General features: G+C 36.0%; 1 protein-coding gene across 1 annotated transcript in view; it reads right to left on the bottom strand.

The window, feature by feature from the left end:
• LOC150079864 (CD151 antigen-like) overlaps positions 1 to 19,202 on the bottom strand; it is an 85,090-nt gene that overhangs the window by 23,903 nt on the left and 41,985 nt on the right. The window contains exons 3-4 of the mRNA XM_090383260.1: positions 9,464 to 9,571; positions 4,711 to 4,815 (exon numbers count right to left, since the gene is read on the bottom strand). Of these exons, the coding sequence (XP_090239386.1) occupies positions 4,711 to 4,815; positions 9,464 to 9,571 (213 nt within the window). The remainder of the gene's footprint in view (positions 1 to 4,710; positions 4,816 to 9,463; positions 9,572 to 19,202) is intronic.

The following is a 19,202-nucleotide window of genomic DNA, read 5'->3' on the forward strand; positions in this document are numbered from 1 at the left end:
CAGACACTGTAATTTGCAAAACTTAAGCCTTTCTTCGTAAGAACATCCCTTTGTTCCATTCACTAATCTTGTTGCCCTTCTCTGTACTCGTTCCAGCAGCTCTACATCCTTCTTGAAATGAGGCCTCCAGACCTGTATACAGTACTCTAGGTGTGGCCTGACCATTGCCTTATACAATGGAATAATCACCTCGTTATCCCTGCTGGAAAAATTCCTGTATATCATTGACAATACTCCATGAGCTACTCTTGCAGCCCGTCTGCACTGTTCAGAGAACTTCATATCTGCCTGCACAACCACCCCCAAGTCCCTTTCATTCTCTACCACTGTCAGTGTAGTACCACAGAGTTGATACGTTGCTCTGGGGTTGCTGTTTCCCATGTGTAGCACTTTACATTTGTCAATGTTAAACTTCATTTGCCACCTCTCAGCCCATCTGCTCAACCTTTCCAGATCCTGTTGCAGCAGTATAGTGTCAGTAGTGTCCTTGACAACCCTGCCAACCTTTGTATCATCTGCAAACTTGGACATTAAGCTTGATATACCATCATCAATATCATTTATAAATACAGAAAACAATAATGAACCCAACACTGAGCCCTGAGGGACTCCACTAATAACATTAGTCCACGATGAGCAGTGTCCATTGATTACCACTCTCTGTCTTCTCCCCCTCAACCATCCCTTTATCCATAGCAGCAATTTGCCTCCAATGTCACACTGCTCCAATTTCTGTAGCAGTCTTCCATGTGCAACAGTATCTTTCTAAGATCCAAGTATATAATATCAAAGTTATTCCCTGCATCCAGTTCTTTTGTGACTGCATCATAGTATCCAATCAAGTTGGTCAGGCAAGACTTCCCCTTAACAAAACCATGCTGTGTCTGAGCTATAACTGAAGTCTTGTCTAAATGATCCTGCAGTGCTTCTTTAACCAGTGCCTCCATTAATTTTCCTGGAACAGAAGTTAAGCTCACAGGTCTATAATTACTTGTGTCAGCCTTTGATCCTCCTTTGTGAATTGGGGTCACATTTGCACATTTCCAGTCTATGGGTACCTCCCCTGAGTCCAAGGAAGCTCTCATAATTATGGCTAAGGGTTTGCTTACTTCCTTTGCTGCCTCCTTTAATATAACTGGATAGATCCCATCCACCCCGGGTGCCTTTCTTGTGTTTATCTTCAACAGTTTCTCCTCCACTTTACTCCCAGTTATTTCAAGATTCTGTAGCTTACTGCTAGAGTTGAATACAGCTCTGGCATTCCCCTTGCTGAATAACTCCTCATGTGTGAATGTCGATGCAAAATATTCATTTAGTCTGTTAGCTACCTGAGCAGGATCATCAACAGTTGACCCATCAATATCAAGTGGACCAATCTGATTCATCCCCTTCCTTCTAGAGTTAACATAAGTAAAGAACTCTTTGCTGTTTTTCTTTGCATCCCTTGCCAAGGATTTCTCGTAATCTGCCTTCGCCTGCCTAACCTCCTTTGTAACTTGGTTGCATATCAACTTGTATCTATCATAGGCTTCTGTGTCATGTGTTAATTTGTAAGTATCCCATGCATTTTTCTTCTCTGCCATATGCCTCATTAGTTCATCTGACATCCATTTTGGCCTAAACCTTGAACAATATTTCTTAGTTGGTATGTAAAGCCTAGTAGCTTCCAAGATAAGTTCTTTGAATGCTTCCCATTTTGAATTTGCTGTTGGTAACATCACCAGTTGGTCCCACTGTATAGAATTTAAATACTGTCTCAGTCCATCGTAGTCGCCTTTACGGAAGCAATAGCCCTTCCCTTTACCCCTAATGGTAGTTACCTCTTTGAGTAAATCCCACTTCAGCACACTGTGATCACTGCCACCTAGTGGTTCGTTTATCTGCAGATTCTTAATGCATGAAGAATCACTGCTGATAATCAAATCAAGAGTATTACTCCCTCTAGTTGCCTCCCGAACATGCTGATGTAGAAAACAATCATCCAATAAATCCACAAAAGCTCTGCTAGTGTGTGAGTAACCAGCCCCCAAATTCCAGTCAATATCTGGGAAATTAAAATCTCCCATTATAAGACTCTCTGATTTACTGGCCCACTCTATTTCCCTGTACAGTTCCTTATTATACTCATCAGAGTCATTAGGCCTATAGCACACTCCTACTCTCAATTTTGATCTCCCAATGCTTATATTTGTGAAAAAGAACCAGCTGCCTTTCTCTTAAAACTGCGGCCTCACCTGAGAAATGTGCTTCAATAGTCACTGAAGTACTTGTACATAGAATACACAGCATTGGCACTCTCCCTTTCAGATAAAAATTCCTTGTGAATCACATCCTCTTTGTCAAAAAACGTGATCAGCATCATCTTGATCCTGGACTTCAGTAAACAAAACTTTTTGGGCCTTGGTGAAGTAAACTGCACACTTCAATTTATTGTTTCTGGGTCATATTGAAAAACCGAACTCCAGTGACAAATATAATCAAGGAAATTAATATTGTCTTGATAAGTCTGGATTAAGTCTTTGCACGATGACACTCTTTGTTGCTTCTGCTCATCATGAAGCCGTGTGGCACAAATTTTGCACAGACTTTCCTTTTTCTTCATGCAGAATTTGATAAATTGTCTCCTTATTCATATCCAACTCATCAGTCATCATTCTTGGTGTCAAATGACGATCTCTTTCTACAATATACCGAACTTTTGTAATCTGTCCTCATTTTGAGAGGTTGATGGATGCCCACTTCTTGGGTCATTGTGAGCAACCTCATGTCCATCTTTGAACCGGTTATACCATTCAAATACAATTGTGCAACCTAATGTTTCATCACCATAAATAGTTTTTAATATTTCACATGTTTCTGTTGCAGATTTTGCAAGCGCTTAAAGCAAAATTTGATATCTGTCCATTGTGACATGGAACATTAATGTTACTAACGAAACCGGTTGTTATTTGCAACCTGTCAGCCGACTGGACAATCTCTGTACCATTATATGAGGAAGTGTTAACAACAACATACCACTTCTATTTATTTTCAAACTTACTGAACATGACCACAACAGCACCAGTCTGGGCATTTTATTGTCACACCTCGTATGTCTCTTACAAATAAAAAGGAAAACAAAATTTTACAGAAACATATTTTTATTTATTATAGCACAAAGATAATTCTGCACCCCTATGTCTTGGGACACACCTGCCATAATCTAGTCATGACTCTGATTTCAAGTTCCCTGTCCTCATTTTGAGAGGTTGATGGATGCCCACTTCTTGGGTCATTGTGAACACTCTCATGTCTGTATTTGAACTGGTTATACCATTCAAACACACTTGTCTCCTTATTCATATCCAACTCATCAGCCATCCTTCGAGAGGTTGATGGATGCCCACTTCTTGGGTCATTGTCATCGCCATAAACAATTTTTAATATTTCATACGTTTCTGCTACAGATTTTGCATGCTTAAAGCAAAATTTGATATCTGTCCATTGCTCCATTGTGACATGGAACATTAATGCTACTAATGAAACTGATTATTATTTGCAACCTGTCACTTTCAAAAAGCTGGAGATTAGGTATTTGTAGGGAGGAGGAAAACAGGTTTTCTGCAAAAAAACAGGAAGAAAAAAGATTTTTCAGAAAAGGCAGGAAATTTTTTAAAAGTCCATACTGCACTAAAAATTAAATTTCACTGGAAAAATACATTTTATTTTAAAATAAAAATACAGTCATAGGATAGTCATAGGATTGTTTATCAGTACAATATGTTTTTTAACATTAGCTTAATTAACATTTTTCTGTCTGTGGATTTCTGTTTGGATTGTCTGTTAGCCATCAATTTTGAAAGCTTCGAGACACTCTGCAGCAGACATTGCACCTCTTACGAAATACTGAGTCAGAGTTTTGTTTATAACAATGGCACTGCTGTTTGGATTCGGCTGTCAAGGGCATTTCCAAATTTCACCAGAGAAAGATCTGAATTCAGTTTGTTTATTGCCTGGTTAAATATTTAATAATATCCAGCACTGTTATAAAGAATCATTATTAATGATTCTTTATAACATTATTAATGATTCTTTATAAGTTATAAAGAATCATTATTAATGATTCTTTATGATAGTGCTGATCAAGAAATAATTATATAATTGGAAACTGTATTTTTTTTTTTTTTTTGAAAATCAATTCATTTTAATTTGGTTGAAAAAATCTCTGAATAGCATTACTGGATGATGAATCGGTTCTCAAAATACTGGTTAAATAATATATAACTTAACACTTCTGATAACAGATATCAGAATTCATGGATAGCAAGTGCCCCCTCCCAGTTGGGGAACTTGCTATCTGCAAATTCTGTTTGCAGCTACCAGACTCAATTACTGTAAGGAAACATAATCTGGCTTTAGGAATTCACAACAGAAAGACAGCTGGCTGCCAAACTGTCTTGAAATTTACCGAATTTATTCAAAATTACAGAATGTAAATAATGCCAATTATTTAACCAATGTAATTAATGTAACCAATCATTACACTAGTCTAAAAATGAAGAGGTTATATATCCATAGTAATATACAATATTCCTTTTGAGACTTGAAACACTATCTAAAATAATCATCACCATAAATAGTTTTCATCATCTTTACAGTGATGATCCAGAAGGGTTTGATTACAAAAGTTAAGAATAAGCTAAGTGAAAGAATTTTATAAAAGGTGCTTACTGATTTTTGTAACTCATCCATAGTATATGTTATACCGGGGTGTACTGGGCTACCATATTTTTCTTCAACAGCCAATGTAATTGTTTCTCTAATCAGAATAGAAAACTGAAAGTATAAATAAAGCAATATTAATCTAAGTAATGAATTACAAAAAACTTTACATGAAAAACAATGAAGAGTTAAATTAAGATTTAAATCAGCTCTTCTTAGATTTACTAAACATATGTAAAATATTAATCTGTTTTTACAATGATCAACAAAACAATAATCACAATTTTTGTAGTCAATCACTGTCTAGACAAATGGTCTGCATACTCTTACACTGTATGAGTTAAGATTCTTGATGTACACTGTTTTAATTTCATATTTTCTTCAACTATCTACCTACAGATTTTATAATACAAAGTTCTGACTGGATTTAAACCAGAATACACTTAATCAAATCTTTCATTTATTTATAAGTGCATTTTAATTCTTTAATTTTAACAAGTGTGCCTCTCCCACTCATTAAATTTTTAGATTACATCTTAGAGACCAATTATTTCACTTTTATCTTTTCATTCTCTTTGTGAATAAGTGGAGACTGAAAAAATAATGGAAATACCATAGTTAAAGCTATGAACAAGGAGAAACGGTAGGAAAAATGAAGACATACAAACTAAGAGTTACTGTTCAAGGCTTAGATTTGACATCCATTAGACCTAATGGATGTCAAATGAACTGATGAGACTCAAAGGAGAGAAGAAAAATACATGGGAAGCAAAATTAATTATCAGGTGATGCAGAAGCCTACAGTACATATAAACTAGTCAGCATTCAAGTCACAAAGGAGGTTTGGCAAGCTCAGGCAAATTATGAGAAGTATCTGGAAAAGAATTCACAAAATAGCAGCAAAGACTTCCTTACATATATAAACACTAGAAGGAAGGGGATGAATCACATTGGTCCACGAGATATATATATGGTTTAACTGTTGATGTCCTGCTTTACTGAAAAACTGAATAGATATTCTGCATCCACATTTACACATGATGAATGTTTTAGGGATGCCAGAAGCGTATCAGGAATACTTATAGGAATTACAGGAAAAAGCACCTGGGGCAGATGGGGGTCTATCAAATTAGTAATAGTATTAATAGGACAAATGATGCAAGAAGCAGGCTTATACAGCATCACTATCTAAGAAAAATACATGGAATGCATATTAATTATCCGGTGATGCAGCAGCCTACAGTATATCTATATTTAAAGAATGCAATTATGTAACAAAGGAATTTGTCAAGCTAAGGCAGATTACAAGAAGCCTCTGGCAAAAAAATTCAAAGAAAAGCAGCAAAGACTTCTTTACATATGTAAACATGCAAAAAATAGAAAAAAAAACTCCCAATTCATATATCCATCTTCTTTAATAGTTTGTCTAGTTCTTCCTTGAACATCTATTCTGCAACCATCCTTCCTCAATTTAAATTTATGCCCCCTCACGTTCATAGTCTGAGCAAGAGGAAGAATCCCATCGGCTTTGAATTTGCTCAAGCCATCCAAAGCCTTAAACATTTTGAGATCTCCTTGTAGGTACCTAATATCTAGATGATGCAATTTGCAAGAACTAAAGCCCTTTTTTGGTTAGAGCCACCTTTTGTTCCAACAAATCCATATCCTTCCTAAAATGACACATCCAGACCTGTATACAGTACAGTAATACCCCGAAGTTACGCGATAGGTGGGTCCAACGAAAATCGCTTAAGTCGAATTCGCATAAGTCGGGGTACAACTTTGCATACAAATACATATAAGTTTTGTTTAATTGGACCAAGGACTAACAAAAACACTAGTTTAGAAGAAAAATATTTAATAAAATTGCAGTTATTTTTACATATTAATACAAAATATGTATTAAAAAAATAAATGAATTACGTAAAAAAGTTATTTCGATGTCTTCATAAAATCTAACAAATTCTTCTGACGACACAGCGCCTTCTTTTTTTCACGCAGAATTTCTTCGTAGCAAGTTAATTTTTTATTCCTTGCTTTGTAGCTATAACGGGTTCTTCGTTGGAGTCTATGTGTTCTAAAATTTCTAGGCCCTTTTCAATTGAGCTGAGATCTTCTGTCAAACTTGCAATTGTCATGTGCTTTTCTGGTGGAACTGGGTCTGAAGTGTCGGATACTTCAGTGACGTTTTGCTCATGCATCTCATTCATTGATTAACCAGTTAACCATTGATTAACCATTCATTGACCAGTTAGTTTAACTTCTGTTCCGGGTAAAATAATGGAGTTGCTGGTTAAAGATGCATTGCAGGATCATCTAGACAAGACTGCAGCAATAATTCAGACACAGCATGGATTTGTTAAGGGAAAGTCTTGTCTGACAAATTTGATAGGATATTATGATGTGGTTACAAAGGAACTGGATGCAAAAAATAATTTTGATATCATATATTTGGATTTCAGGAAAGCTTTTGACACTGTTGCGCATGGAAGACTATTGTACAGATTGGAGCAGAATGGTATTAAGGGTAAGTTGCTACAATGGATAAAAGGATGGTTAAGTGCGAGAAGACAGAGGGTGGTAATCAATGGGTGCTGCTCTTCTTGGACTCATCAGAGTCATTAGGCCTATAGCACACTCCTACTCTCAATTTTGATCTCCCAATGCTTATGTCACACCAAACTGACTCAACACTGCACTGTCCAGCGATGTCGACTGGCTTCACTTCCTTGGTTTTTATGTGTTTCTTAACTAATAGCATAACCCCTCCCCCCTTCCTATCCTGTCTATCCTTTCTGTAGACGTTGTACTCCCCAAATTGCAGTTCTGCATCCCTTATATCTGTGTGACACCACGTCTCTGATATCCCAACAATATCTGCCTTTGATGTTTTGAGCAATACCTCAAATTCATCAAATTTATTTACTAAACTCCTAGCATTGGTGTACACGCAAGTATACCTGCACCTGTTTCTATTCTTAGCTACCCTAACACAACCCATGTGTTTACTTGTACCGCAATGGCTCCCAGCAGTCTCTGAAATACCATGCATCTTGTTTTTCAGGCTTCTGCTCATTCTAATAGAAGCAGTGCAAGAATCTCTTTCACCTCTGCCAGTGGCTACTGTCAATCTATTGGTCTTTGTCTCCCCCCAAGCTAGCAGTTTTCCGACCCACCTAACACTGCCTCGATAGCATCAGCAAATATTCTTGCACCCTTTCTATTTAAGTGTATCCCATCCCTGTAGAAGCAATCTCTCCTGTTAACAAGTACAGTCCAGGCTGAAAAAAATTCTACCCCTTGAGCCTTGAACAATCTTTCCAGGGCCGAATTGATCGACAAGGCTCTCATCATATACTCCCTCCTATCGTGTCTGGGCAGAATTGCAGACACTTTCAAATTCAACCCTAATTCTCGGCTTTTGTTCAACAGTGACCTGTACTTGTTAAGTAATTCTGCCGGTCTCCTACTCTTAATATTATTAGTGCCAACGTGTACAACTATATCACCTTTTGTGCCCTTAAAAGATGATATTCGCTCTACAACGTCATCAACCTTTGCCCCTGGCAGACATACCCTGGTCCTGTTCCACCTATCTTTTTTACAAAGCATGTTCCCCATTTCCCTGACAATAGAGTCACCAACAACTACTAGTTCCTTCGGGACCAGCGCATTCTGCCTTGGGGGTTGTCTCTGTGTCACGCGATGCCCAAGTGCAAGCTCTGGCGTTGATGTGGGCAGCTGAGAGCTTGATGGGCCCCTCAATTTAGTTTCTTCTAGGGCATCCACCCTGTCCTTCAAGCTCTCATATAGGCCCTCGTAGTATCTAATCAAATTTGTCAGACAAAACCCATGCTGAGTCTGAACTGTAACTGCAGTCTTGTCTAAATGATCCTGCAATGCTTCTTTAACCAGTGACCCCATTATTTTCCCTAGAACAGAAGTTAAACTAACAGGTCTGTAATTACTTGCATCACACTTTGTTCTCCCTTTGTGAACTGGAGATACATTTGTACATCTCTAGTCCGTGGGGCCTCCCCTGAGTCCAAGGATGCTCTTATAGTTATGGCTAAAGGTTTGCGTACTTCCTTTGCTGTCCCCTTTAATTTAACTGGATAGTTCCCATCCACCTCAGGCATGATTTCCATTTAAATTCAATTTAATTCGAGCTAAACGCAATAATAGCTATTATGCTATCAAGTTTAAGTTTACATATTACGCTATACCGTTATGTTTGTAGACTTTTAAATTAGTTACGGCCTTAGTAGAAATAAAATTTCTTAGCTAAACAACAAAAAAATGCCAACCGATGTGATTAGAACTTTCGAGCTACTTACTTATCACAATTAAAACCCTACAATTCCACTATGCACAATGCCACTTAGTAACATGATACAATATTCATGCTAAATCATCACTGATACAAAACCTTTACAAATGTTAATCATAACTCACAAAATTTCTGATTAAATTGTAAAACAAGCTAATGAATGTCACTGACTAGGACTATTAAACTATTTATTGAACACAATCTAATATGTTAATTATGTCAAAAAAAATGAAAATTTTCCAAAAAATGTATCTGTTTACAAGAGCTCAAAATTCTTCTAACATCAGCAATATTTACAGTGAAGTTGGAAGTTTTTATAAAGTATTCCCATCTTCAAAGTTACTCTTAATTTTGAACAATAATCAAATGAAATACTTACACAGGGACGGACAACAGTAATTTAATAAAAATATATTTCTTTAGCCTACTTACGTCTGATGTACTGACGAGTGACATAGCTCCAGCCAAGGCTTCTAGTACAAGTGATAGAAAAACTGCATAAGCATACTGCAAAAGAAAGATATTAATTTGTTCCATGTACTGTAAGTTAACACAAATAACTATATCATGGTAACACTCATATTTAACATTCTTAATTTTCAATAACTATATTAATTTATTGGATTCTTAACTATGATAAGTTGTTACTAACCCAAGAGAGAATAATAAAATGCTTTAGTTCTATAAAACCCTTTATACAAAGATGGATTTAGATGAGCAGCATAATTGACAGAGAAACAAGGAGAAAAGGTAAGGAAACAATTTTAAAACTGGTTGTAATTCTGGGGTAAAGTACACAGGTATGTATATTGCAAGATTCAGCCTATACATTTCAACAATAAAGCACACAGCCCACTGATAACTACTGTGCTAGTATTTTGGCAGCAGAAAGCAATTACAAGGAAGCTGTAACTATTCTGGCCACCTTGAGACTATATAAAAAGGATTTCTTTGTTGTTTGAATTTGAACAACATTCAAGTTAAAACAACAAAGTAAACTATACCTAAAGGAAACAAACTTACATGCAGATGGATTCAAAATGATCATGGCAGATAATATTTAGCATTCCCTCATCTCTCAGTTTAATTTGTTTATAGTCAACCCTCTACCATTCATGCTTCTAAATGGAACACAGCTACTTGCATGACATCTAACTGATGCCACTTTTGTGTTTATTATAAAATTTTATTTTTAGCACAATGGCTGAATTATAAACTGCCTTTTATTCATTAGGATTTATATAATTTATTCCATTCTTCATGAAATATTCCATAAAAATACATATGATCAGTAAAATGGGCTCAATTTGAGAGGCTCCATTGTAGAGAGAAGGTCATTCCTTTATTCATCAACAATTTATTCACTCCACCTATTATGGAATATTTACTTTTAACCATCTATATACTCCCCTAAAATTAGACTGCTCTTGCCATACAGGTCCAGTTTAATTTTAGTATGTCAACTAAACAATTAGTTTATCATAATTAAGGTTTGAAAATGGCAGAAGGTTATCAAATTGTAGCAGGATACTTAATGATTTTGGAATAACTGAAAACAAAGTGGAGGAGAAATTGTTGAAGTTAAACATAAGAAAAGCACCTGGGGTGGATGGGATCTATCCAGTTATATTAAAGGAGGCAGCAAAGCAACTAAGCAAATCCTTAGCCATAATTATGAGAGCGTCCTTGGACTCAGGGGAGGTTCCCACGGACTGGAGATGCGCAAATTTATCCCCAATTCAGAAAGGGGGTTCGAAGGGTGACACGAGTAATTATATACCAGTTAGTTTAACTTCTGTTCCTGGTAAAATAATGGAGTCACTGGTTAAAGATGCATTGCAGGATCATCTAGACAAGACTGCAGCAATAATTCAGACACAGCATGGGTTTGTTAAGGGAAAGTCTTGTCTGACAAATTTGATAGGATATTATGATGTGGTTACAAAGGAACTGGATGCAAAAAATAATTTTGATATCATATATTTGGATTTCAGGAAAGCTTTTGACACTGTTGCGCATGGAAGACTATTGTACAAATTGGAGCAGAATGGTATTAAGGGTAAGTTGCTACAATGGATAAAAGGATGGTTAAGTGGGAGAAGACAGAGGGTGGTAATCAATGGGTGCTGCTCTTCGTGGACTAATGTTATTAATGGAGTCCCACAGGGTTCGGTGTTAGGTCCACTGTTGTTTTGTATATTTATTAATGATATTGATGAAGGTATATCAGGCTTAATGTCGAAGTTTGCAGATGATACAAAGGTTGGCAGGGTTGTTAATGACAGTAATGGCAGTGTGCTATTGCAACAGGATCTAGATAATTTGGGCAGATGGGCTAAGAAGTGGCAACTGAAGTTTAACCTTGACAAATGCAAAGTACTGCATATGGGTAGAAGTAACCCCAGAGAAATGTACCAACTGTGTGGTACTACACTTAAGGTGGTAGAAAATGAAAAAGACCTGGGAGTAATTGTGCAGGCAGATATGAAGTTTTCTGAGCAATGCAGACAGGCTGCCAGGGCAGGTCATGGGGTTTTGTCAATGATATATAGGAATTTTGCTAGCAGGGAAAAGGAGGTGATTATCCCTCTGTATAAGGCAATGGTCAGGCCACGCCTTGAGTACTGCGTACAGGTCTGGAGGCCTCATTTTAGGAAGGATGTAGATTTACTTGAGCATGTACAGAGAAGGGCAACAAGATTGGTGAGGGGAATGAAGGGATCCTCGTACCAAGAGAGGCTTAAGTTCTGCAAATTGCAGTGGCTGGAGACTAGGCACCTGCGCGGTGATCTGATTAAGGTATATAAGGCCTTGAATGGGTTGAGCACGCTGAATTCTGATGGGATCCTTTCACTTGTTCAGATTACGAACCTAAGGGGGCATAAATTCAAATTAAGAAAAGACAGATGTAGAATAGACGTGCGGAAATTTGCCTTTAGCCAGCGGGTGGTTAATTGCTGGAACAAACTTCCATCTGTCGTTGTGGAAGTTGATAGGTTGAATAAATTTAAGGAGGAACTGGATAGGCATTTGGAGGGAATGGTGTGATTTTTTTTTTTTTTTTTTTTGGCTGATGCTGCATACACTTGCTTTCTTGCATCACATGCCACTACTACTACTATAATCCATAGAAAATCAAAATGCAGCTGTATTACCATTTGGAGAAAATACAAGACGCCTCCAACTTACATGAGAAATGCATTCCTATAAACAGTGACATATATCAAAACAAGATAAATGTGTTTTTTACACATTACACTTTAACTTAACTGTCCCATTACTTGCTGACATTGGTACCTTTCTACTGTGTAGTGCATGAGATAATTAGCAACAAAACTGTCAGTGAAGAAGTTACAAAACCTGCAGAAATTACAAATGTTTTAGTTGTATAACAGCATTGGTAACTGACAATGCAACATATATGTACAAAACATGGGAAAAAAGTCTTAACGCTGTTTCCGAATGGAATTCATGTCACTGATTGGCTGAACTTCACAATGAATTATGGGGGAAAAAAGTGAAAGCATAGTAGCTTAATAAGAATACTTAAAAATCTCTTTTCTGCATCTTCCACCCATAGAACATACTGTAATTTCATTTGCATAATTTTGTACTTATGTGGGTAGTACTAAACTCAAGGAAGTGGAGAATGAAAAAGAGAGTATATTAATAGAGGGAGGATGTGCTTTTAACTTATGTGAGATCTAAATATGCCATCTATTTATTTCCATTTAGAAATTATATACAGATGGATATCAGAAATTTCATGGTATGTTCCTTCATCATTGACTTCAAAGACTGCACATAAATGGAAAAATAGAGTTAAATTAGTTGGAAGAAAAGCATTATATGGCTATTCATCTTATGGGAATGAACTAAATAAGTGACACTAACCACTTGAAAGATTAAGCTACTCTACCGAAAACATTGCAATCAAATTGAATATAGCTCAATAGACACAAACTACTAAGTTTCAGTACTTCAGTCCATATCAATCCATGAGCCAATTCAACAGATCTACCAACAAATAAAGTAATTTTGCAAACACTCTCAAACAGTTTAAGTGTTTCTAGTAGGTGTAATCAATTTAATTTCAAAATTTTCAATAAAATAGCTTGATACTTTAGCTGCTGGCTTTCTTGATGACCTTTTTCACTCTAGGATCAACAAGAAGGGCTACAATAACCCATGGGATTGGGTCAAACTGGACTGGAAAGAGTAGTAACATTTTTTGGACTTTCATCTCACCATGACTGAATTAGTATTAGTATTAGCAATGCCCATGTGGTGCAAGGAAGCCTAAGGCTTATGCTCCACCAACCAAAAAAAACAGGAAGAAGAATAAAATAATAATAGGAAGAAAATTAAAAAAAATAATAAAATAATAAAAGAAAAGGCAATAGACAACCTATGCATTTCCCTCCTCCCATAGGTAACAATCCAGCTGACCTTTGAATTTCCCCAAACTGTCAACCTCTACCACCCATGCTGGTAACTTATTCCAGTAATTTTTAACTCTCTGGCTAAAATAAAACTCCTGCAATCCAGTCTACACATCTCCCCCGGTAACTTGAATTTATGGCTCCTAGTACTAAAATCATTTATAACTGAAAATTTCATTCCCATTCAATTTACTTATGCCTCTCAGAGCCTTAAACACCTCAATTAAGTCTCCTCTAAGGTGCTTAGTTTCCAAGCTCTGCAACCCACAAATTCTAAGTCTTTCCACATATGGACACCCTTCTGCCAATCTCACCAGGTGAGTTACCTGTCTTTGGACCATTTCAAGAAGCTCAATGTCTTTCTTTAGGTGCAGTCTCCATACTTGAACACAGTATTCCAAGTCTGGTCTAACCATAGCCTTATATAATGGGATTATGATGTCATCTCTACTAGTAAATGTTCGATAAATCATTGATAGGACACCATGGGCATTCCTTGCATCCTGTCTACAATGCTCGGAGAACTTCATGTTTAACCACATTGTAACTTACACATGTTATAGTAAAAATAACATGTATAAGTTATTTTGGTGTTACTGTACCCCAGGTGTAATACCTTACACTTTGCTGGATTAAAGCATAACTGCCATTTTACTGACTATCCCTGAAGAACGAAAAGGATCTGGGGGTAATTGTGCAGGCGGATATGAAGTTCTCTGAGCAGTGCAGGCGGTCTGCAAGAGTAGCTCATGGTGTCTTGTCAATGATATACAGGAATTTTTCTAGCAGAGATAAGGAGGTGTTATCCCCTTGCATAAGGCAATTGTCAGGACACACCTTGAGTACTGTATACAGGTCTGGAGGCCTCATTTTAAGAAGGATGTAGAGCTGCTGGAACGAGTACAGAGAAGGGCAACAAGATTAGTGAATGGAACAAAGGGTTGCTCTTACGAAGAAAGGCTTAATTTTGCAAATTACAGTGTCTGGAGACTAGGCACCTGCGAGGTGATCTGATTGAGGTGTATAAAGCCTTGAATGGCATTCAAGGCTTTATACACCTCAATCAGATCACCTCGCAGGTGCCTAGTCTCCAGACACTGTAATTTGCAAAATCCCATCTGCATTGAGCATACTCAATGCAGATGGGATTCTTCCTCTTGCTCAGAATAATCGCTTGAGAGGGCATAAATTTAAATTGAGGAAAGATGTGCAGAAGTTTGCCTTTAGCCAGCGGGTGGTTGATTGCTGGAACAAACTTCCATCTGTCGTTGTAGAAGTTGATAGCTTAAATAGATTCAAGGCAGAACTTGACAAACATTTGGAGTGAGTGGATGGGTGAAATAAGGGTTTTTTTTTTTTTTTTTTTCCGGCTGATGCTATATAAGCTTGCTTTCTTACATCATGTGCCTTTGCTAATGCTAAGTCTATCTAGATCACTCTGAAGAAATCAGCCTCTGGTGGAGGTTGCTTAACAAAATTACAGGTTTCCAGTCTTTCCTCTGTCAAATGGGAAGAAATAGTTCTAAAAGTAGAGTGGTTCCCTCTCAAAGTGGAAATGAAATCCAAAACCACATATTTGTGTTCAGAAAGCAGTGAACATGTTAATCTTTAACATACTAGGTTAACTGCTTATTTAGTTCAAGCCCACAGAATTAAAGTTACTATAATACAAATTACAAGTTACTTATATAAATTTAAAATTATCAGTTAAGGTTTATATTTGAATAAAAGTAAATTTAAGGTTAGATTTTAAATAAATACATTTTAAGGTTAGATTTTAACAAAATACATTTTAAGGATAGATTTTAATTAAATTTAGATTTATGAAATGCATTAAAATGGATTTAGTTATAATGTAACTTTAAAATGTATTTAATTCAAAACTTAACTGATAATTTAACTTATATAAGTAGCATACAGCGATATAACTATTTTCTCATTTATTCACAATGTGGTTCCCTCTCAAAGTGGAAATGAAATCCAAAACCGCATATTTGTGTTCAGAAAGCAGTGAACATGTTAATCTTTAACATACTAGGTTAACTGCTTATTTAGTTCAAGCCCACAGAATTAAAGTTACTATAATACAAATTACAAGTTACTTATATAAATTTAAGGTTAGATTTTAAATAAATACATTTTAAGGTTAGATTTTAACGAAATACATTTTAAGGATAGATTTTAATTAAATTTAGATTTATGAAATGCATTAAAATGGATTTAGTTATAATGTAACTTTAAAATGTATTTAATTCAAAACTTAACTGATAATTTAACTTATATAAGTAGCATACAGCGATATAACTATTTTCTCATTTATTCACGATGGGATGATTCGCTATCTTTGACATTTGGGATGATTCACTATCTCTGATGAAGTAGTAGGAACGTAACACGAAACATCTGATTTCCATCTGTATATAATTTCTGATTGGAAATAAACAAATATTCAAATCTCACATAGATTAAGAGTGCTTAATTCCTCTGTTAACATATCTATACCACTTATGCACCATATGCTCAAGCAATATCTATGACCCAAGCATAATTGGGCAGTTCATTGAGCAGAACAGGCAGGCTGTTTGGGCAGCTCATAAGGTTCTTTCAATGATATACGGGAATTTTTCCAGCATGGGCAATGAAATGATTATCCCATTGCAGTGAAAAGTAACATGATTAGACAGGTGCACAAAAGATACACTCACCAAAAAAAAAAAATACACGAGGTCTGTAAATTACAGTCTGGAAACTGGGCACCTGCAAGGAGATCTGACTGAAATGTTTAGGGATTCAAATGGTTTTAGTAAACTAAATGCTGATGGTACCCTTCCTTATTCTCAGATGACACACACACACACACACACACACACACACAAGGGGGACATAAATTTAAATTGGAAATGGATAGTTTCAGGATAGAAATCCATAAATTTGCTTTCAGCTAGAGCAGAGGTTCCCAAAGTGTGGGCCTGTCATCACAGGGCACACTTAGGGGGACAGGCCCAACCAAGTGTGCCCTGGAGGGTGAGGAGGCAACTGTTTTCAAGAAGCACTTTTTTTTAAAAAAAATGTGTGCCAAACCATCTCATTAATTCAAATATAAAAAGTTTTATTTCTTTGAGATTAAATGTATTGAAGTATATATTAATTTATAAAAGCATGCATATTTACAGATAATTTTAGGTCAAATCTGTTTATCTGCACATGTTTTGGAACTTAGGGAGGGGTGAGGGGTAAGTGAAATTCGTGAGAAATTTTAATGGGACTTGAGGTAGAAAAGTTTGGGAACCTCGTGGGCTAGAGAATAACTGATTGTAAGATAAACTTTCACCTAGTGTTGTGGAAGTGAGTAGTTTAAACAAATTTAAAGGATTTGACAAATTATTGAAAGGATGGGTGAATGAAGAATGAAATTGATAATTTTTTAATGACTTATCAGATTGCTTCCTGGCATTATTTTGCCGCTACCAATAGACATAATTGAGAGGTCATAATAAAAATAACTGATTGTGTGTGTGTGTGTGTGTGTGTGTGTGTGTGTGTGTGTGTGTGTGAGGGATGTAAATTAAGTTTTATATATATATACTAGATGTACCTGGCATAACATACACCATCTTTCTGATTATGGCATAAATAATTTAATCTACATCCTTCAGTCTTTGCCATTCTTGTTTAGTGGTGATATAATTCTACAGTAGTCACCTGTGAGATATATGCATATGTCTCTATTTGCAGGTAGTTCCCCATCTTCTTCAACAAATATTGCAGCAATCTCCATTTTGGATGTAGGTGCATTATATCGTCTCTTAACCATCTTGTCCAATTGTTGCATTACTTTGGCCATAATACACCCTTGGTTTGTTTTTCAAGCCATTTTGTTGTTGGTTCAGAAGAATCAAAAATATAAAGTTGTCCATATCCTGGATTATTTGCCTCATTTGGATATAGTGGTGAGACAAAATGGTAAATCTGGCCATGTATTCTAAAACAGTATGGACCATTTCCAGGCAGTGATTTAATCTCTGCACTCATTGATGCGAATGGCATTACTGAGTTGTACTCTCGTATATGTTCTCTGTAGTTAATTTGCTTCACGTGTATCCCCTGTAAGCAGCTCTCATAATAGAGTAGGTGTCTCAGACAGTGGGTCGAGTGAAACCTTTCCATATGACAGCATTTAGTATATTTACACTTTTAACACCTGTTATTTGTATAAAGTAAAACTAAAGTTGTCTGAAAAAAAAATGCAATTTTGTAGTTAACGTTGTTTGCAGTGCCAGATTAACACATAAGCTAAATAAGTTACAGCTTAGGGCCTCACATTACAAGGGGCCTTGCGCCATCTTAAAAAAAATCCTCTTTTTTTAATATTGTCATGGGTGAACTGTAAGAGAGAAGGGCCTCATACATGTTATAGCTTAGGGCCACATACACATTATAGCTTAGGGCCACAACAAATTTAAATCCAGCCCTGGTTGTTTGACACTAAACCCACGAATTATGAGAGCATCTTTGGATTCAGAGGATGTCTCTATGAACTTGAGATGTGGAAATGCATCTCCAATTCACAAAGAGATATCAGAGAGTGACATGAGTAATTACATTCCTATTAGCTTGACTTCTGTTCCAGGAAAAAAAATAGTTACAGGTTAAAGAAATAATGAAGGACCATCTGGATTGGAGTGCAGTTATACTACAATGACAGCATGAATCTGTTAAGGGATGATCTGTCTGACAAATGTGGTTGATTATTAGAACAAACTTCCATCTGATGTTGTGGAAGTAGGTAGTTTTAATGAATTCAAGAAAGAAGTAAACCTATTTCAGGGGATGAACAGGTGACGCAAGTTTTTGTTTTTTTGGCTGATGTTCTATAACTTTGCTTTCTTGCATCATTTTCCATAAATGATATCCAATAGTATACTAATATGCTATAGTCACTTGATTTATAAATGATTCTCTTAAATTTTTATTAAAGATAAAAATAATGAAAAGGGCTTTTGATGGCAAATATCACTGCACAAATGGCGAAAGAAGCAAAATTGCTGGGGGTGTTCTATCCAAAACTGACTCCAAAGAATACAAGATTTATAGATACAGTAGAGCGTTGATAATCAGAACTAATGGGACCATGGGTAGTTCAGACTTCCAATTTGTTTGGATTTCCGAACTAATCAAAAATACTGTCCTGGAGACTAAAAAAAAGGTCTAGTAAGTTTAGAAATAAAAACACTAAGTTGTACTTATGTATTTTTATTCATAGGTAACAAAACAAATGGGACTTTCAACCACAATAACACGTATGTATGGGCCTTTAACGAAAATATTTACTTATTTTTTGCTGCACCATTTTCAAAATTTGTTTCGTTATTGCAGATCTCTCATATTTTGAGTTGGGCTACTAGTATTCAGTTTGTTGATCATTTGTCGATTCATCATTCAGTTTGTTTGTCGATTTTCACATATCATTTAATTTTGTTATTTGGTAAGGTAATAAAAGTGTAAATTGGTGCTTTATATCTTCATTTTTATGGCCTGTGGATAATATTTCTTTGATTTTTGCTTATCAGAATTGCCACTTAATAGAATCAAAATTAAATTTACAAATGTGTATCACAATAATTAGAGCTTACTGTAATTATTTTATGGCACCAGCATAAAAAAAAATAAATGCTGGCTCATTTGGATTACTGATATTCGGATTTTTGATGCTCTACTGTGCAATATAC

Source organism: Mastigoproctus giganteus, chromosome 10 (genome assembly GCF_048544385.1).
Source record: "Mastigoproctus giganteus isolate SK-2022 chromosome 10, ASM4854438v1, whole genome shotgun sequence".
Classification (NCBI taxonomy): Eukaryota; Metazoa; Arthropoda; class Arachnida; order Uropygi; family Thelyphonidae; genus Mastigoproctus; species Mastigoproctus giganteus.